At 33.2% G+C, this 23,387-nt stretch overlaps 1 protein-coding gene across 1 annotated transcript; it reads left to right on the top strand.

The window, feature by feature from the left end:
• The first annotated feature begins 3,565 nt into the window (after positions 1-3,565).
• On the top strand, positions 3,566-14,275 carry LOC127705531 (uncharacterized). The gene is made up of 9 exons (XM_052209859.1): positions 3,566-3,911; positions 4,982-5,086; positions 5,536-5,609; positions 6,113-6,187; positions 10,769-10,858; positions 12,943-13,010; positions 13,321-13,441; positions 13,963-14,027; positions 14,188-14,275. Exons 1-9 carry the CDS (start codon positions 3,842-3,844, stop codon positions 14,273-14,275), a joined length of 756 nt encoding a protein of 251 aa, XP_052065819.1. The 5' UTR covers positions 3,566-3,841.
• Positions 14,276-23,387: the final 9,112 nt, after the last annotated feature.

Raw genomic sequence — 23,387 nt, 5'->3', positions numbered from 1 at the left:
CTATAGTATTCCTTTTTATCTGAACATTAAGTGACTACTATAGGGTGATCTATTGAATCCATAGGGCGGTCTATAGTTTCCCTTTTTATCTGAACATTTAGTGTCTACTATAGAGCGATATATTGAATTCATAGGGCGGTTAACAGGATCCCCTGTTGTCTGAACATTATGTATAAAAAAGATGTGGTGTGATTGCATCATCATGTATCTATAATAGGGCGTTCTATCGGATCCCCTGCGAGGTCTATAGGACCACCTGTTGTTTAATAATCGTGTATCTGCTATAGGGCGTTTTATAGAATCCCCGGGGCAGTCTATAGGATCCCTTGTTGTTTGTTCATCATGTATATATAACAGGGCGTTCTATAGGATCCCCTGGGCGGTCTATAGGATCCCCTGTGGTTTAATATTTGTGTATCTGCTATATGGCGTTATATAGGATCCCCTGCTGTTTGTTCATTATGTTTTTAGTATAAGGCATTCTATAAGATCCTCTCGGCGGTCTATAGGATCCCCTGTTGTTTATTCATCATGTATCTATAACAGGGCGTTCTATATGATCCTCGGGGCGGTCTATAGGATCCCGTATTGTTTAATAGTTGTGTATCTGCTATAGGGCGTTATATAGGATTCCCGGGGCGGTGTATAGGATCCCGTTGTTTTTAAACATGTATCTACTTGACGCATATACTAGAGGGCGTTCTATAGAATCCCCTGTGGGGTTTATAGGATCACCTGTTTTTTAATAATCGTGTATCTGCTGTAGGGCGTTCTATAGGATCTCCGGGGCGGTCTATAGAATCACCTGCTGTTTGTTCATTATGTTTCTAGTATAAGTATCAACAACAGGGCGTTCTATAGGATCCCCTTGGCGGTCTATAGGATCCCCTATTGTTTAATAATCGTGCATCTGCTATAGTGCGTTCTATAGGATCCCCGGGTCGGTCTATAGGATCCCCCGTTGTTTGTTCAACATGTATATATTAGAGGGCGTTATATAGGATCCCCTGTGGTTTCATAATTGTGTATCTGCTATAGGGCGTTCTATAGGATCCCGGGGCATTCTATAGGATCCCGTTGTTTGGTGATCATGTATTTACTAGATATATCTACTAGAAGGCGTCCTATAGGATCACCTATTGTTTACTTATCGTGTATCTGCTATAGAGCGTTCTATAGGATCCCCGGGGCGGTCTATAGGATCCCCTGTTGGTTGTTCATCATGTATCTAAAACAGGGCGTTCTATGGGATCCCCTGGGCGGTCTATAGGATCCAGTATTGTTTAATAATCGTGCATCTGCTATAGTGCGTTCTAAAGGACCCCGGGTCGGTCTATAGGATCCCGTTGTTTGGTAATCATGTATCTACTAGATGTATCTACTAAAAGGCGTCCTATAGGATCTCCTGTGGGGTCGATAGGATTACCCGTTGTTTATAATCGTGTATCTGCTATAGGATCCCCGGGGCGGTCTATAGGATCCCCTGTCGGTTGTTCATCATGTATCTAAAACAGGGCGTTCTAATGGATCCACTAGGCGGTCTATAGGTCAAAGTACGGCCTTCAACACGGAGCATTAGCTCACACCGAAAAGTAAGTTTTAAAGGACTATAAGAACATATGCCAGACGATGGTCTTTATGATTTGTGTTGGTATTTAACTTTATGTTTAATTTCATTTTTTTAGAAAGATTATCCAATTCCTGTTAAAGAAAAATTATGGTCCAAACCAGTAAAAAGAAAAACTGTCCGGCAAGCATTATAATGAAGAAGTGACTTGCTTTCCTGATTTTAAGGTATAACCATATTAAGCGATATATAATGTCTTAGAATTGTTATCTACGCTGCTAAGCGATTTCCCCCTTACTATCATGTACCAGTCCAGTGCACATCTAAAAAAATGAATATTATGAGTCATGTCTGCCTTTTTATAACTAATTTATTTGATAATAAGTCCTTGGGTCGGTTAAGTAGTTATTAGAGATACATATATGTTTTTTTTAGCTTAATTCTATTATATTTTTGATTAATTACGAACGACAGTACATGTATAATTATCATCATTATTATTTTTTGAATTTTCATCTTTGTCCATCATTGGAAAAAAGTGTTTAATTTGATTTTGTTTTTACATAAGTCAGTACCATATTTTTTTAAAGATCAGGTATAAATTCCGTACCTGGTAAAGAAAAGAAACATGATTTCGCTTGATTTTTTCCCTGGTCAAGTGAGGCTGTATAAAACAGGGGTCCCTAAGTTTGCACACTGGGCTACTTAGGTAATTATAGAACATGAATTATTGAATAAAATATGTTTGATCTTATTAAAATAAATATGATTTAAAATTTAGTCTGTATATATTGATAAGTGTCAGCTATAAACACAATGTATACTTCCATTCATTTCGTTTCACTGTTTTATTTTGTTTCCAACAAGTGTATTTTAATTATTATTCAAGGGTACGTCTAGCCAAACATTACCTAAGTATTTTCAACAAAGCTTCTAACAAAAAATATTATATCAAAATTGTTATGAGGCAAAGGTCCTGTGAATTCTCTTGTTTAAATGAACCAACATAATTGTGTGACCAGATATTTCTACAGAAATACTGACCACCGTTAACTGATTAAGGAAGTAAGTGTTATCAACCATATTCATAATATGATCTCATTATATACCCAGATAATTAAGATCAACGGAATTTGTACAAGAAAACATATGTATATGTTTCAATTCAGAAGCTTTAGATATGTTAAATACTTACTATTTGTGAAAATGTAAATACATTATGATTGTTGTAAATCTCCGTCAAATAAGTAAACATCACTATAAGAAAATTGAAGTAATTCATTTTATCATATATTTTAGCAACCAATTTGTTCTTACAAAATTCGTTTATCTGGAATCCAAAAGAATGAAATTTGAAGTGTTAATTTCTTCGTTTTAAAATGCAAAAATATCTTCTACATATCTGAAAATTATATGAAAGTTCACGAATTAAGACATTTTACCATTTAACATTTACGTCACATCATAAAACATCTTAATAATCAAAATTTTGTCAATGATTTGTTTTTTACAATATTGAAAGTTTATTCGTGATTTAACTAATTACACTACCCTTTTTAGGTGAATATAGAAGATTATGACATTTTGTTAGGAGTTTTATGTGAGAACAACAATCATTGGTGTTTAATGGTAAGAAATCTAGCTTTTTATGTTATTGCATCAGAAGCATTGTGACATGAAGATGTTTGTTATTATTAAATCATTGTTCAGCAAATATTGAAGTAGGCCCTCTACAAAAGTTAAACATTTTTGAAAAAGTTATTGCGAAAAAGTGATAGCATCTATTTGATTGAACTTGTTTTCCAAATAGAACGCTACCTTTTTGGGAAGCTGTTTTTCTTATTCTTAATTAAACGTAAAATTTTGAGTGAAGCAAAGTAAAGTGCATATAGCTCTGGTTTTCATATTAAACTTACGTTGATGTTTACATTGTAGGTCATTTATCCACAATTTAGAGAGCTTCTGTATTTGAATTATCTCATTTTGGGCATTTCGACGAAAAGAAAAAGAGGTTTTACAACCAGATATTTACTTTAAAGCAACGGATACAATTATACAAAAAACGTCTGACAGTGGCAATGTTGTTTTAAAACCAAAACAATTAATTCTCCAAAATTGTAATTTTCATGTTTAGTTTAGGGGTGTTTATCAATTTTAAAACAATTTACAGTGAAATACGAACGATGATAACATTTTCATTTTTCCAAATCTTAGGTTATTCATATCTGAAAGACACAATAGGGGAATCAGACGCAATCCATCTTTCAGTTTGGAATGGAGTATTGTTACCAGGAAACACAGAAAACAATTAGATTCCTCATTATGCGGAGTTTTTACGTTGAAGGTAATATAATACATCTATTTCAGTTTTAATGTCAGGAATCAGACGTATGTTGGTTGGCGTCTGCTTGACTTGTAGTTCTGTGTTTCTGTTGCCCCGTTGTTTTCCTCTTGTAGTTTTTGTGTTTACTTTGGTTTAAGTTTATCGCCTGGACTAGTTTTTCTCTTAATCGAATTATGAATATAGAACAGTGGTATTCACTACAGTTGTCTACATTAAAGGGATATAGAAATATAGATGATTCCAACACTGCATCAAGTGTATTACGATATTTCTCTACTCGAAACAGTTAAATTTTCATTTACGATATACAGTGGCAGAATCTGTTTCTCGAATGATTTTTAAAAGAAATTTAAACACAGTTTGACCTTTCTTTCCAAAGATCAGCAAAAAGAAATGTTCTTTATATGTGCCTGTTTTCATTACGTCATTCTGTGGATTCATTATTATTCGTTGGATACCAATTTTGTGTATTTCGTGGGTACAGATGAACCACGAAATTAATTATTCAACGAATTACAAATTTCCTATAGACTTGTATACACATTATGGCTAAACGACGAAATTAAATATCCACGAACATGTAAGTTTTTCTTAATCCACGAAAATTGGTACCCACGAAAATAAATGAATCCACAGTAATAGAAAATTTGAAAGAAAGCAAGATTTAATGCCATAGAAATTCAACCAATCATTTGCCGAGAACAAATTTCTCTCTGTAGAGACTAGAAATATTTTTCTTACACCGGTCGGAAAATGTAAAAATACAAAAATATCACGAATATTAGAAGAAAAAAAAACAATCCTTTGAAAGTCAGACTCTTACTTTTATTCACGGTGTACTAAGACCAACTATTCCTTTTTTGGTATCGGCCAAATATTTAAACATTAATACATGTATTGCAATTTCTTCAGAAATTTATTTCAAAAAAATGTTTGGTTGATTTAACCCGTAAAATATGTACACCTTTATAAATCTCGTCTAAGGAACATGCTTTATAGCTCCGCTTACAAGTTTTGGTGTCAACATCATTCTCTTTGAATTGAATATTCTCGATTTATATATTTTCCAGTTGCAGAAAATGTTCTTACAGATAATGACTTTATGTTTGACTCATCAAAAAGGGCTATAAGAGCATCAAGACACATCATTGGACAAGTTCTTGTTGATAGCAGTGGTAAGTGTTGTATTTTCTCGGCATAATTATATTAAAATGCATTATAAAGTCAGGAATGTGACAATTGCTTTCCATTCGTTTGCTATGTTTCAACTTTTTGTTTTGCCATTTGATTACATTTTCATTTAGATTTTTTCCTTTAAGTTCAGTATGGTTATTTTACTTTATACCCATTGAGAAAAGAGTTTCATTTTTAATTCATGATAAGAAAAAGACTTCCATACCATATGAAATAATTCATTTATATGTCATAAATTTCAAATGTTCGTCTACGGTCATGAATTATTGTATTCATATGTCCACAACTAATGTAAAAATATCAATATAGCAATTTAAAGTTAAAGTTGAACATCTAAGAGGTTCCTTTACTTGATGTTAATCACTGATTTGCAGGCAATTATCATGAGATTTATTAAATTGTCGTAATAAATGAAACGTTTTTATTCTAGTTAAAGGATTATCACAACAACAGCAACCCAAGGCTATGCCCCCAAGACCTAAACTCAGGAAACCGAAATTAAAGGTAAAAGGATTCATAATACAATAAAAATGTACAGATAAATGTAATGGTTATTGACTTTTAGTGGGATATTGTCTAATTAATACTGATATTATTTATCATAGAGTATCTGAATTAAAAATAAAAAAATCTACGCCATGTTTACAAAACTCATCAGTGACACTCAAATCAAAATAATTCTAAGTCCAAATAAAGTATAAATTTAAGTTGAATAACATTTACATTGAAGAACGATAGAAGGTGGTCTTGTGATAAAATAACATTGGTTATTTTTTTGGAAATATCATGACAATTGACAAAAAACAAGGTACACAAAATACAAATAAACATAAATGTACACATGGCAACAAACAGCATGAAATTCACTGGGGTTGATCCAGATTATTGAACAGTAAATGCTTCTCAATTACACCTGTTATACTGTATTTCTGTATCTTTGTACCTTTAAACCTTATGAATAGATTTCCAATTAGATTTTTCATGTATTCCTTACACATTAAATTAAGGAAAAGGGCATTGAAACAGCTTCATCATCATGCACACAGGACATCCATTGGCTATTTATATCGGTGTCAGCAAAGGTGAGTTTATCTCATGATTATATATGTAACTGTATTCAGTTCTTCAGGGATACATTTTTTTATATGGTTTATAATAGTAATTAAGGTCTTTCCACTCCGTTAGGAAAGACCTTATTGTTTTTCTAATGTTTTTTTTTCTTTTTCTTTTTCTTTTTTTTTTTTTTCTTTTTTTTCTTCCAACATTTTTTTGGGAATGCCCTCCCCCCGTTTCTGTTGAAGTTATCAAGACCAAATATGGACCATCGATAAACCTCATCATGAAGTATTATCACATGACCCTGTTAAGGATTTCATCATCCCCTGTAGAAGTTATCTCCCTTTTATTGGATTTTTTCAACATGACCCCCTCTCGTTGTTTTTAAAGATATCATGACCTTATTTGTACAATAGGTAGATCTCATCATGATGTACTACCATATGAGGCTGCATAGGATTTCATCATCCTCTATGCGAGTTATATCCCCTTGAAGCAATTTCTTTCCTCTGCATTTTTCCGAAAAAAGTATTAGGGATAGAATCGATTTGAAAACAACACAGTGTACAGGAACTGATGACAATGACAATGAACATATAAAATAATTTTGTTATTGACCCTTATAAGGAGTTATTTCTCTTGAAAAAATATACACAATTTTTGAAAAATTGTATTTCGAGAACCGGAAGTCGTAGAGACTTGGGACCTACACCAATAATCTTAAGTTCATGTGATCTTCAATTTGCACCCAAGGTCAAAGGTCACAGAGTGCAAATAAAAATTACGCTGCAATTTCAAGCTTGCATATTAAGAAAACGATAAGAGTTTGCTGCATACATACTGTGTATAAAATGTTCCTCTCGACGAGCTCTACATTTTATACATTAAGCTCAAAAATGTCCGACTGTCTGTTCAAAAGTTACACTGACATAATTCTAAAAACTATAGTAACATATGTATATCTTTTTAAAGGTAACAGATATCAACCTTCTTTAAACTGGAAAGGTGATCAGTAATTCAAGACCTTCAATTTGAGGTCAAGATCAGGTCATGATGAAATTTAACCTTGACCTTCAGAGTGTACTTTGACCTTGACCTTGTGATATTTGAAAGGTCAAGTGGTCTTGAGTTGAATGATGGTAGTCTCATGTCTCTACGACTTCCGGTTCTCAAGTTTGGTATTGCATCATATATTTGATAATTCATTGTGACCTTACTGAACTTGGGAATTGTCCCAAATTTTTATACAATGTTGCCCTTCAACTGCAGATCATTTATCATTTAACAGATTTGAGATATCTATTGTCGTTTTAGAGATAATGCAGTTTGAAGTTTTGCGAGCGGAGGCATGTATTTCTGAATCAACAACAGCTTTCCACCTGAAATTTTCAGAAGATGAAGAGTTTAACATGGTTATATGTTTGACTAATTACCAAAAACTTTCAATGAAAAACTAAAAAAAAAAATCAATTTGAAATTTTCATCTTTTACATTGACTTTGTAAGTTTCATAAGTTCTATTTATATAATTGATATTGCATCATTTTTGGCTCTTTGCCAAATGCGGTCATTATGTATATCAAATTGAATGTCTAAATGAGCTCTACTCAAAAATGAAAATTTCAAACCCCTTTTCCATCCCAGTGGGAAGGGTGGGGTTATTAAGTGCAAACAATTCAAACTTCTCAGATGGTTAGGTTGTCGCATATCAAATGAAAGTCCATAAAGCGTACATTTTAAATATCAAATTGACGTCCCCAAAAAATGGGTTTGGTGGGGTCATTGAGTGCAAAACATAAATTTTCTTTTAAGATAAGGTTGTTGTATATCAAATGAAAGGTCGTAACGTGTACATTTCAAATATCAGATTCCTGTCCTCAAAAAATGAGTTGGATGGGGTTATTAAGTGCTAAAATCAAACTTTCTAGAACATGGCGTTGTCGCATATCAAATGAAAGATCATCAAGTCTACATTACATATATCATACTTCCGATCTCGAAAATTAAGGCGGATGGGGTCACTAAGTGTAAAATGCGAAAAGTTTCATAAGGTATGCTTGTCGTATATCAAATGAAAGGTCGTACAAAGTACATTACGAAAACATCACTTTAAAAGGAAAGACCTTTCAATTGTTTTACAAACAATTGAGATACTAGTTAAGGTCTTTCCACTCCGTTAGGAAAGACCTTATTGTTTTTCTAATGTTTTTTTTTTTTCTTTTTTTTTTTTTTTTTTTTCTTTTTTTTCTTCCAACATTTTTTTGACATGCCCTCCCCTCGTTTCTCTTGAAGTTATCAAGACCAAATATGGACCATCGATAGACCTAATCCTGAAGTATTATCAGATGACACTGTTAAGGATTTCATCATCTCCTTCGGAAGTTATCTCCCTTTTATTGTTTTTTTTCAACATGTTCCCCCCTCGTTGTTTTTTAAGATATCATGACTTTATTTAGACAATAGGTAGATCTCATCATGATGTACTACCATATGAGGTTGCATAGGATTTCATCATCCCCTATGCGAGTTATATCCCCTTGAAGCAATTTCTTTCCTCTGCATTTTTCTCAAAAAGTATTAGGGATAGAATCGATTTGAAAACGGCAACATGTACAGGAACAGATGGGAATGTTAATGAACATATAAAATAATTTCGTTATTGACCCTTATAAGGAGTTATTTCTCTTGAAAAAATATACACAATTTTTGAAAAATTGTATTTCGAGAACCGGAAGTCGTAGAGACTTGGGACCTACACCAATAATCTTAAGTTCATGTGACCTTCAATTTGCACCCAAGGTCAAAGGTCATAGAGTGCAAAAAAAATTTACGCTGCAATTTTAAGCTTGCATATTAAGAAAACGATAAGAGTTTGCTGCATACATACTGTGTATAAAATGTTCCTCTTGATGAGCTCTACATTTTATACATTAAGCTCAAAAATGTCCGACCGTCTGTTCAAAAGTTACCACGAGAAAATTCTTTAAAGAATAGTTTTTTGTGCATATCTTTTAAAAGGTAACAGATATCAACCTACTATAAACTGCAAAAATGATCAATATTTTAAGACCTTCAGTTTGAGGTCAATGTCAGGTCATGATGAAATTTTACCTTGACCTTCAAAGTGTACTATGACCTTGACCTCGTGATATTTGAAAGGTCAAGTGGTCCTGAGTTGAATGGTGGTAGTTGCATGTCTCTACGACTTCCGGTTCTCAAGTTTGGTATTGCATCATATATTTGATGATTCCTTGTGACCTTGATGAACTTTGGAATTGTCCAAATTTTTTTACACAATGTTGCCTGACAATTGCAGATCATTTATCATTTAACAGATTTGAGATATCTGTTGTCGTTTAAGAGATAATGCAGTTTGAAATTTTTCGAGCGGAGGCATGTATTTCTGAATCAACAACTGTTTACCACCTGAAATTTTCAGAAACTGAAGAATTCAACATGTTTGTATGTTTGATTAAATACCAAAAACATTCAATGAAAAAAAACTCCAAAAAATCAATTTGAAATTTTCATGTTTTGCATTTACTTTGTAAGTTTCATAAGTTCTATTTATATAATTGATATTGCATCATTTTTGGCTCTTTACAAAATGGGGTCATTTGATATATCAAATTGAAGGTCTTAACGAGCTCTACTCAAAAATGAAAATGTTAAACCCCTTTTATATCCAAGGGGGAAGGGTGGGGTCATTTAGTGCAAACAATTCAAACTTCTCAGATGGTTAGGTTGTCGCATATCAAATGAAAGTCCATAAAGTGTACATTTCAAATATCAAATTGACGTCCCCCAAAAATGGGTTGGGCGGGGTCATTGAGTGCAAAAAATAAAATTTTATTTCAAGGTAAGGCTGTTGTATTTCAAATGAAAGGTCATAACGTGTACATTTCAAATATCAGATTCCTGTCCTCTAGAAATGAGTTGGATGGGGTTATTAAGTGCAAAAATCAAACTTTCTAGAACATGGCGTTGTCGCATATCAAATGAAAGATCATCAAGTCTACATTACATACATCATACTTCCGATATCGAAAATTAAGGCGGATGGGGTCATTAAGTGTAAAAAGCGAAAAGTTTCAGAAGGTATGCTTGTCGTATATCAAATGAAAGGTCGTACAAAGTACATTACGAAAACATCACTTTAACAGGAAAGACCTTTCAATTGTTTTACAAACAATTGAGATACTAGTTGGAAACATATTTTATGTTTACCTATCAAACATTGCTTTTTAGGGATACCCGTTATTTATTATTTAGACCATATCGAGTTTACCTAGTGGCTTTCATAATCTTGACAGATATCTCCTTTTAATTTGGAAGACCTATATTTCTGTTTTATGCATATGTATATAATTTGTTAAAACTATAACTGATTTTATAAGCGGCTGTAATACAAGTTAGAGGTTAAGCTAGCTTTAAAACCAGGTTTAACCCATCATTTTCTGCAATTGAATGCCTGTACTAAGTCAGGACTATGACAGTTGTTTCCATTCGTTTGATAAGTTTGAGCTTTTTGTTTTGCCATTTGAGTAAGGATTTTCCATTTTAAATTTTCCTTGATGTTCGGTATATTTGTTATTTTACTTATTACAGACATGTTTACAGTGTCAAAGTCTGACTAGTGCCATGTGTGATGATTTTGACACAATGCCAATGACTATCACCAGAGGATTCTCTTCATGGGTTTAAATGAAACTGTCACTGTTAGTAGTTAAAGTGACATTAAAGAAACCAAATGATTCTAAATTTAGTAAGTTTAATTATGTTATCCCTTTCAAAGGGTGGGGGGCATATTGTTATTGTTCGTTTCTTTGTTTTCATCATCATCTTTTTCCCCATAACTTTATTGTCCCGGCAAGTTCTCGGAAAAGGATAGACACATTCATCTTTATGGAATTATGGCATAATGTAAACCACCATATAAAGTTGTGCTTTTTTAATAAGGAGATGGTCCAAGATGGTCGCGATTACTATAAACTCTGGTCAACAGTATTTTTTATGTTTTTTGTATATAATTCTAGTATGCCTGAGCATAGAACAATGATATTCAATATACAAAGTAGGTGTCAACAATTTGTATGGTCCTCAGAACTACATAGCAGTAGGGAGTTGTGTTTTTTGAGTATGGATTTTTTTTTTCAAAATTGCTGACGTAAACCTAGCAATGGCAAGGTCGTCTGGCAACTTGACAACTGTATAACATCCGCCATTGCTTGCAATGGCAATTATAGTTGTTTTCGTATGCTTATAGATTTGTACAAAAAGGAGAAAAGAAATTGACCCCGTCTTTTAATATCACTTTCCGATATATTGATGATGTACTGTCTCTAAATGATAATAGATTCAGTGATCTATGGCAAGCCGTTTTTCTATTTATTCTAACTTCAAGATATCTCATATAATATATACGATATTTCATATGATATATAAGATATCTGTCTCATATAATATATGAGATATTTAATATAATATATAAGATATCTCATATAGTATATAAGATATCTTATATAATCTAGTTTTATTAAGATATCTTATAAACTTAAAAAGATAGCTTATATACTTTATAAGATATCTTATTAATTTTATAAGATATATTATATACTTTAGAAGATATCTTATAAACTTTAGAAGATATCTTATAAATTTAAGAAGATATCTTATAAAGTATATAAAATATCGTATAAACTATGGAAGATACCTTACAAAGTATATAAAATATATTATAGAGTTTATAAGATATCTTATAAAGAAAATTATAGAAGATATCTTATAAACTGAAGAAGATATCTTATAAAGTATATATAAGATATCTTAAAAAGTATATATACGATATCTTATAAAGTATATATAAGATTTCTTATTAAGTATATATAAGATATCTTATAAAGTATATATACGATATCTTATAAAGTATATATAAGATTTCTTATTAAGTATATATAAGATATCTGATAAAGTTTATAAGATATCTTATAAACAATTTTTAAATAAGATATCTGATATACTTGATAAGATATCTCAAACAGTTTATAAGATACCTTATATAGTTTATAAGATATCTCATATAGTTTATAAGATATCTCGTATAGTTTATAAGATATCTTATTAAAAAAATATAAATAAGATATGTTATAAAAAAATATAGATAAGATATCTTATAAACTAATATCTTATTAGAAAAATATATAAACTATATGAGATATCTTATAAAGTTAATTAGAGATCTTGAAGTTAGAATAAATAGTAAAACGGCTTGCCATAGTGATCACTTACATTTAATATATCAAAATTATTGAAAATAAAGATACTTCCGACACAGATAAATCTGTTTCATATTTACACCTTTTTCTTGAAATGACTACTGATGATAGGTTAAATACCAAAAGTGTGTCGGAATTCATATCATATACTCTTCCGCAGTCATAACAACCTTTCATTATTACCGGACTGAACAGGGTGTCGTATACAGTGCAGGGAATGTTTACCCTACCCGAGCACCTTATAACACTCCTGGTTTTAGTTGAGTTCGTGTTGGTTCCTATTTATTTATAGTTGTTGTGAATGTCTTTTGGTTTTATGAGTCTTTGTTAACTTCTTTGTTTTGATAGTTATTGTCTTCCTTTAAGGGCATTAGTACTGGAAAAGATTGTCTAAGGTAGGGACATTGATAAGATTTTAAGATAATTGATACATTTTTTGAGAATTTATGTTTGTGATTTTATAATGAAAGATCATTTGTTTTACCTATGTACTTTTTTCTTATACAGTTTGATGTCCACGTCAAACACAAACTGAAAGAGGTCATAGAAATGACTGAACTTCAAGGAAGTGCTAGGTGAGCTTTTCATAATTTAAATTTAGATCATATATATGAATGAAAAAAGGTTTAATAGCTTTTCAAATAAAAACTATATGTTATCGTTATGTATCATATACTTTTCAACTATAAATAGAATGAATAACAGCTAGCACAAATATCCAAAGAAATGCCGTACTTCGACCTATACTTGTTAACTTTAAATACATTGTGACTTGGATTGAGCGTTGTCTCATTGGCACTCATACCACATTTTTACTGTTAATGAAAATATCTGATCTTATATTATCTTATCTTATCTTTTTATTTATATAAACACTACATACAGCTATTACAGTGCACATTGGAGGCATATACGGTGGATTACCGGTACTTCATTAGCAAAGCATATGGAAATGAGGGAAGACACAGCTGGGATATGCGAAAGACAGAACATATTTGGAAATACTGTAAATATAAATATGTCTAATCTTAACTATTGGTTCAATACTTTTTAGTTTTTTAATACGTAATTCATTCAATGATGTAATTTATCTTCTATCTATATGCTGACACTGCAAGAAGGACAATAATCCTTTAAACATGTTAAATGATCTGCAATTTTATGAAAGAAAATATGTTGAAGATGACTAGAATTGTGTCAATTTTATGGCCACAGGTCTAATTAACTTGGGTTTTTATTTTTTTTAAGTTTAAACTGATTTGCAATTATTTGTGTTGTATGTCTGTAAACTACTATTACAAGTAAGATGTATGAGAGTCAATCACTGATGACCCTTTCTTCCTATTGAGGAAAAATAGGTTAAAATATTATCCTGATATTAAAACCATTCAACATCGTAGCAATACTTCTCTTATACATGTATCATTTTCTCTTTCAAATAGACAATGGAACTAAAATGAATCCACTTTAAAGATGTTCTTACCCTGTTTTCAAAATATAACTGATCATTTTACATAATGCTTTCAGGCAGGCAAAGAGGTGTATGCCTTGGTACTCGCCGAGTTTTCGGAATGGAAAATTAAATCAATACAGTAAGTATGAACAGTTTTTTTAAATTTTAAAACTCGTGTATATTTCAATCAAGTTTATAGTCTATAACAATTCATGATTAAAGTAGATAAGGTACATATCTTCCAGGTCATTTTAAGTCCTTTTCAGCAGTTGCATTGTTTTTCTGTGTTATATTTTAAGGCGATTGGGATTTACACATAGACACTATTTGACAGTCAAAGACAGTATCAATAATTCCAAGCTACAGGCAACACCAGACAAAATGTAAGTGATTTCAATAATATTAAGAATTAAAGTCTACTACTGATTTATCAGTTAGAAAGTGTTTCCTTTAAGTTTTATTGTAAGGAATTATCTTTGTATTCCAATTGGCTAGAAAGCTAGTTTTATGAAGATATATTTCAAAGTGAAGCAATATTGTAGGGTGCTTGGACATTGATGATATTAATATATGATCTATATCAATTTATTTATGACAAAATTGGAATTTAATTTGATAAATGGACTTGGTGTTAGTTACATTTTATATACATGTATTCCCTCATGTCGTTAAGGTATTATGTGTCAAACATCTTGAGAATGATAATTTAGAACTTGATATTATTCCATTATAATTCTTAAATGATATGCATATTAGGGAATACGTTCATATGATTGGTCGAGAAGGCTTCCGGTAGTCACTCTTGAAGTTTTTAATTTATTTTTCGATAAACGACGTTGACAGAACTACCTTTTTGTCATCAATGGAAACAAGATGGCAGCGAAAATAAGACCGGCTCGACGTCAAAAATACCTATTTGCACTAATCTCCAATTTTAAAGAATTATAAGGATTAAACGCCTTTTAAAAGGAACTTATTGGTGTATAAACTGGACCAAGTCACTCACAAACATATCACAAAAGTCCGAATCACAAAAGTCCTTCGGACTTTTATTAGTTTGTGAGTGAATTGGTCCAGTTTATACACCAATAAAACGCCTTTTAAAAGGAATTTATTGGTGTATAAACTGGACCAAGTCACTCACAAACATATCACAAAAGTCCTTCGGACTTTTATTATTTTGTGAGTGAATTGGTCCAGTTTATACACCAATATATTCCTTTAAAAAGGCGTTTCATCCTATACAATATTTTTTTAAATGTCCCACTTAATACTTACACAAAAAACAAGTCCATATTACTTAAAGAGGTAATAAAAACATGAGCCAATTAATAGTAATGTTTGAGAGGCGACCAAAATGATAAATATCTCATTTACTTTAAAAAGGTTATTTTTTAACTTATTAAAATAAAATGTAATATAATGTAAGATTTTAATATATTTGAAACATCATTTACAGTATGAAATGTCTGAACTTTCAAATATATTGATGAGGATGTTACCACATAATCATTTAAATTGAGAATGGAAATGGGCAATGCGTCAAAGAGACAACAACCCGACCAACGAGCATAAAACAGTCCAAGGCCACTAATGGATCTTCAACACAGCGAAAAAATCCCGCCCCCGGAGGCGGGCTTCAGCAGCTCCCTAAGCAAAAATGTGTACCAGTTCATTTAAAATGGACGTCACCCTAAATTCTGAAACATATAAATGAACTAAAATGTTAAAAACATACAAGACTTAAAAGACCAGAGGCTCATCATTATGGATAGGCGCAAAAAGCGGTGGGTTAGACATGTTTTGTACGATCTCAACCTTCCCACTTAACCTTTAGCCAATGTAGACATATATAACTACAACGTCTGCAATTTTTGAGTGTCACTTCCATAGAATAAATTATGGGGTCCCTAACAATTTTTGACTCTGCAGCGGCCCAAAAGAACCTACTCTAAACGAAATCTGCAGAAGTGGTCTCATGAATATTTCTTGGAGTTAGGTATTTTTGTTATCTACTTTTTACATGCACATGGCGTGACATGTCCCTGTACATGGGGCCATCCGACGGACGATTAACCTAGTTACATATATGCATATATATATATATATATATGCATATATATATATATATATATATATATATATATATATATATATATATATATATATATATATATAGCAAACTTGAAGATTTGAAGTTTTGCGAAATACGAATTATCATTTTCACATTTTTATAGGATGTCTCAGAATATGAACAGTGGTACAAGATATTTCAAAGATGTTTTGTTTGTGGAAGCTGAAATCTTAGTTGTTTCTCACAAGAAGACAACTGTACCTGAAGCTGACAGGCTACTTCATCCTTTGCCGAGTTTGAAACGCTAATTCCTATAACTGCTAATTAACTGATGGATACTTAATGATGAACACAATGAAACCTGTGATGTTTTTTATGTGGTTTATTTGTTTTTAGAATATTCGTTTAATGGAACTACTGATTCAAAATTCAACCATATTGTAATTTTTAGGATTTCCACGAAAATACTCTGATACACAAATACAAAATAAGGTGTATGAAGGAAAACATGTAACCTTTGTCAATGATTTCTGTCAACCGGCCAAGTTTGTATGATAAAATATTATGAAATATGTAATAAAAGTACGAATCATATTAGTAGATATAAGCTATATCAATTTCACTGATTCACTTTATAATTATAAATAATTTAATCAGATTGTTTTTATTTTTCAAATTAAAACCTTTTGTTTTTGTCGTGTATCATGCAGTGTTTTAGAAATAGAATAAATACATGAATATTGGATCAAAGCTTTATATCCCAATAGGTTGTGGTTGCAGTATTTTTTTTCACTAAATAGTAGAATTATGTCATGTATTTTGCAATTCTGTTACAAATGAGTAATCTATTCAAACAAAGGTGCTATCTTTATTTTACTTTAATAAAGTATTGATACATATTGTAGTTGATTAGTTTCACAAAGGGACAACTTTTCATAGTAAAACAAAAGGATATGGAGTAAATGTACATGGGACAAAATCTCACAAAATATATAGAAAGGATACAAATTATCAATAATCCGGTTTTTTTTTATTCCTGTTCTTCATCTTGACAGTCGATTTATTGTCTTCAACAATGAACAAATCATTCATACCCTACAATGAGGTCAAGACGGCCCCTAGCGTCCACTTAAGCAGTACTTTTGATAAAAAAACACAGTTCACCTTCTTGCTCCCCACCCACCTCGTAGTGCCAACTTGTGCGATGCTCGTGTACAAAGATTCTTCAGACAAAAGCACCAGGGATACAATTACCGATGCTCATGTGAAACCAGAAAGCAAAGTGAGTTAAAATTGCAATTCCAGATGATTTTACTCAATTTCTCGGCAGATTGTCCTATCGGATCCTATAGAACGTCCTGTAATAGCTATATCATATACCAACAGCAAGAGTTCCTGTAGAACGCCCTATAACAAATTCATAATGTAAAGATAAAAGGGGACCCTGTAGACCGCCCAGGGGATCCTATAGAACGCCCAGTAGTAGATACATTATAAACAAACAATAGGGGATCCTATAGAAAGCCCTATCTTAGATGCACAATTTGCAAACAACAGGGGATCCTGTAGAGTGTCCTATAGTGGATACATGATAAACAAGCAATAGGGGATCCTATAGAACGGACTATAGTAGATATATAATGTTCAGACAATAGGGGATCAAGTAGACTGCCCAGGGGATCATGTAGAACGCCCTATAGTATAAACATGAAAACCAAACATTAGGGGTCCTATAAAATGTCCTATAGTAGATAAATAATGTTCAGAAAACATGGGTTCCTGTAGACCGGCCAGGGGATCCCGTAGAAAGCCCTGTAGTATTTACATGATAAACAAACAACAGGGGATTATACAGAACGTTCTATAGTAGATACATCAAAAACAAAAAAACAGGGCATCCTATAGAACGTTAAATAGTAGATACATCATAAACAAAGAACAGGGGATCCTATAGAAGGTCCTATCCTAGATGTATAATTTTCAAACAATAGGGGATCCTGTAGACCGCCCAGGGGATCCTGTAGAACGCCCTATAGTATATACATGAAAAACAAACAACAGAGGATCCTATAGAACGTCTTATAGTAGATATATAATGTTGAGAAAACAGGGGATCCTGCCGACCGCTAAAGGGATCCTAAAAGCCCTATAGTATATACATGAAAAACAAACAACAGTCGATCCTATAAAACGTCATATAGTAGATATATAATGTTAAGACAACAAGGGATCCTATAGACTGCCCTTGGGATCCTGCAGACCGCACAAGTGATCCTGCAGACCACCCAAGGGATCCTATAGAAAGCCCTCTAGTAAATACATGATAAACAAACAACAGGGGAACCTATAGAATTTCCTGTCTCTGATGCATAATTTTTTAACAAAAGGGGATCCTGTAGAACGCCCTATAGTATATACATGAAAAAACAAACAACAGGGGATCCTATAGAACGTCTTATAGTAAATATACAATGTTGAGAAAACAGGGGATTCTGCAGACCGCCCAAAATATCTTAAAAGCCCTAAAGTATATACATGAAAAACAAACAACAGGGGAACCTATAGAAGGTCCTATCTCAGATGCATAAAATTTTAAACAACAGGGGATCCTGTAGACCGTCCAGGGGATCCTGTAGAACGCCCTATAGTATATACATGAAAAACAAACAACAGGGGATCCTATAGAACGTCTTATAGTAGATATATAATGTTGAGAAAACAGGGGATCCTGCCGACCGCCCAAGGGACCCTGAAAGCCCTATAGTCTATACATGAAAAACAAACAACAGTCAATCCTATAAAACTATAAAACGTCCTATAGTAGACACATAATGTTCAGACAACAGGGAATCCTATAGACTGCCCTGGGGATCATGCAGACCGCCAAAGGGATCCTGCAGACCGTCCAGGGGATCCTGTAGAACGCCCTGTAGTATATACATGAAAAACAAATAACAGTCGATCCTATAGAACGTCCTATAGTAGATATATAATGTTCAGACATCAGGGGATCCTGTAGGACGCCCTATAGTATATACATGAAAAACAAACAACAGGGGATCCTATAAAACGTCCTATAGTAGATATATAATGTTCAGCCAACAGGGAATCCTATAAATCGCCCAAGGGATCCTAAAGAAAGCCCTATAGTATATACATCATGAACAAACAACAGGGGAACCTATAGAAGGTCCTTTCTCAGATGCATAATTTTTAAACAACAATGGATCCTGTAGAACGCCCTGTAGTATATACATGAAAAACAAATAACAGTCGATCCTATAGAACGTCCTATAGTAGATATATAATGTTCAGACAACAGGGGATCCTGTAGAACGCCCTATAGTATATACATGAAAAACAAACAACAGGGGATCCTATAGAACGTCTTATAGTAGATATATAATGTTGAGAAAACAGGAGATCCTACCGACCGGCCGAGGGATCCTGAAACTCCAATAGTAAATACATGATAAACAAACAACAGGGGAACATATAGAAGATCCTATCTCAGATGCATAATTTTTAAACAACAGGGGATCCTGTAGACCGTCCAGCGGATCCTGTAGAACGCCCTATAGTATATACATGAAAAACAAACAACAGGGGGTCCTAAAGAACGTCTTATAGTAGATATATGATATTGAGAAAACAGGGCATCCTATAGAACGTTAAATAGTAGAAACATCATCAACAAAGAACAGGGCATCCTATAGAACGTTAAATAGTAGAAACATCATCAACAAAGAACAGGGCATCCTATAGAACGTTAAATAGTAGAAACATCTTAAACAAACAACAGGGGATCCTATAGAACGTTAAATAGTAGAAACATCTTAAACAAACAACAGGGCATCCTATAGAACGTTAAATAGTAGAAACATCATAAACAAAGAACAGGGCATCCTATAGAACGTTAAATAGTAGAAACATCATCAACAAACAACAGGGGATCCTATAGAACGTTAAATAGTAGAAACATCATAAACAAACAACAGGGCATCCTATAGAACGTTAAATAGTAGAAACATCATCAACAAACATCAGGGCATCCTATAGATCGTTAAATAGTAGAAACATCATCAACAAAGAACAGAGCATCCTATAGAACGTTAAATAGTAGAAACATCATAAACAAACAACAGGGCATCTAATAGAACGTTAAATAGTAGAAACATCATCAACAAAGAACAGAGCATCCTATAGAACGTTAAATAGTAGAAACATCATCAACAAACAACAGGGCATCCTATAGAACGTTAAATAGTAGAAACATCATCAACAAACAACAGGGGATCCTATAGAAGGTCCTATCTTAGATGCATAATTTTCAAACAACAGGGGATCTTGTAGACCGCCCAGGGGATCCTGTAGAACGGACTGTAGTATATACCTGAAAAACAAACAACAAAAGATCCTATAGAACATCATATAGTAGATATATAATGTTCAGACATCAGGGTATTCTGTAGGCCGCCCAGGGGATCCTGTAGAAAACCCTATAGTATATACATGAAAAACAAACAACAGGGGATCCTATAGAACGTCCTATAGTAGATATATAATGTTGAGAAAACAGGGGATCCTGCAGACCGACCAAGGGATCCTATAGAAAGCCTTATAGTATATACATGATAAACAAACAACATGGGAACCTATAGAAGGTCCTATCTTAGATGCATAATTTTCAAACAACAGGGGATCATGTAGACCGTCAAGGGGATCCTATAGAAAGCCCTATAGTATATACATGATAAACAAACAAGAGGGGATCCTATAGAATGTCCTATAGTAGATATATAATGTTGAGAAAACAGGGGATCCTGCAGACCGACCAAGGGATCCTATAGAAAGCCTTATAGTATATACATGATAAACAAACAACATGGGAACCTATAGAAGGTCCTATCTTAGATGCATAATTTTCAAACAACAGGGGATCATGTAGACCGTCAAGGGGATCCTATAGAAAGCCCTATAGTATATACATGATAAACAAACAAGAAGGGATCCTATAGAATGTCCTATCGTAGATATATAATGTTGAGAAAACAGGGGATCCTGCAGACCGACCAAGGGATCCTATAGAAAGTCTTATAGTATATACATGATAAACAAACAACATGGGATCCTATAGAATGTCCTATAGTAGATATATAATGTTGAGAAAACAGGGGTTCCTGCAGACCGACCAAGGGATCCTATAGAAAGTCTTATAGTATATACATGATAAACAAACAACATGGGAACCTATAGAAGATCCTGTCTTAGATGCATAATTTTCAACCAACAGGGGATCCTGCAGACCGCCCAAGGGATCCTATAGAACGCCTTATAGTATATACATGATAAACAAACAACATGGGAACCTATAGAAGGTCCTATCTTAGATGCATAATTTTCAAACAACAGGGGATCATGTAGACCGTCAAGGGGATCCTATAGAAAGCCCTATAGTATATACATGATAAACAAACAAGAGGGGATCCTATAGAACGTCTTATAGTAAATATACAATGTTGAGAAAACAGGGGATTCTGCAGACCGCCCAAAATATCTTAAAAGCCCTAAAGTATATACATGAAAAACAAACAACAGGGGAACCTATAGAAGGTCCTATCTCAGATGCATAAAATTTTAAACAACAGGGGATCCTGTAGACCGTCCAGGGGATCCTGTAGAACGCCCTATAGTATATACATGAAAAACAAACAACAGGGGATTCTATAGAACGTCTTATAGTAGATATATAATGTTGAGAAAACAGGGGATCCTGCCGACCGCCCAAGGAACCCTGAAAGCCCTATATATACATGAAAAACAAACAACAGTCAATCCTATAAAACTATAAAACGTCCTATAGTAGACACATAATGTTCAGACAACAGGGAATCCTATAGACTGCCCTGGGGATCATGCAGACCGCCAAAGGGATCCTGCAGACCGTCCAGGGGATCCTGTAGAACGCCCTGTAGTATATACATGAAAAACAAATAACAGTCGATCCTATAGAACGTCCTATAGTAGATATATAATGTTCAGACATCAGGGGATCCTGTAGAACGCCCTATAGTATATACATGAAAAACAAACAACAGGGGATCCTATAAAACGTCCTATAGTAGATATATAATGTTCAGCCAACAGGGAATCCTATAAATCGCCCAAGGGATCCTAAAGAAAGCCCTATAGTATATACACCATGAACAAACAACAGGGGAACCTATAGAAGGTCCTTTCTCAGATGCATAATTTTTAAACAACAATGGATCATGTAGAACGCCCTGTAGTATATACATGAAAAACAAATAACAGTCGATCCTATAGAACGTCCTATAGTAGATATATAATGTTCAGACAACAGGGGATCCTGTAGAACGCCCTATAGTATATACATGAAAAACAAACAACAGGGGATCCTATAGAACGTCTTATAGTAGATATATAATGTTGAGAAAACAGGAGATCCTACCGAACGGCCGAGGGATCCTGAAACTCCTATAGTAAATACATGATAAACAAACAACAGGGGAACATATAGAAGATCCTATCTCAGATGCATAATTTTTAAACAACAGGGGATCCTGTAGACCGTCTAGCGGATCCTGTAGAACGCCCTATAGTATATACATGAAAAACAAACAACAGGGGGTCCTAAAGAACGTCTTATAGTAGATATATGATATTGAGAAAACAGGGCATCCTATAGAACGTTAAATAGTAGAAACATCATCAACAAAGAACAGGGCATCCTATAGAACGTTAAATAGTAGAAACATCATCAACAAAGAACAGGGCATCCTATAGAACGTTAAATAGTAGAAACATCTTAAACAAACAACAGGGGATCCTATAGAACGTTAAATAGTAGAAACATCTTAAACAAACAACAGGGGATCCTATAGAACGTTAAATAGTAGAAACATCTTAAACAAACAACAGGGGATCCTATAGAACGTTAAATAGTAGAAACATCATAAACAAAGAACAGGGCATCCTATAGAACGTTAAATAGTAGAAACATCATCAACAAACAACAGGGCATCCTATAGAACGTTAAATAGTAGAAACATCATAAACAAACAACAGGGCATCCTATAGAACGTTAAATAGTAGAAACATCATCAACAAAGAACAGAGCATCCTATAGAACGTTAAATAGTAGAAACATCATAAACAAACAACAGGGCATCCTATAGAACGTTAAATAGTAGAAACATCATCAACAAAGAACAGAGCATCCTATAGAACGTTAAATACTAGAAACATCATCAACAAACAACAGGGCATCCTATAGAACGTTAAATAGTAGAAACATCATCAACAAACAACAGGGCATCCTATAGAACGTTAAATAGTAGAAACATCTTAAACAAACATCAGGGGATCCTATAGAACGTTAAATAGTAGAAACATCTTAAACAA

Source organism: Mytilus californianus, unplaced genomic scaffold, assembly GCF_021869535.1.
Source record: "Mytilus californianus isolate M0D057914Y unplaced genomic scaffold, xbMytCali1.0.p SCAF_6, whole genome shotgun sequence".
In the NCBI taxonomy this organism is placed as follows: domain Eukaryota; kingdom Metazoa; phylum Mollusca; class Bivalvia; order Mytilida; family Mytilidae; genus Mytilus; species Mytilus californianus.
The sequence above is the reverse complement of the archived record's forward strand: the minus strand, read 5'-3'. Positions and strand labels throughout refer to the sequence as shown.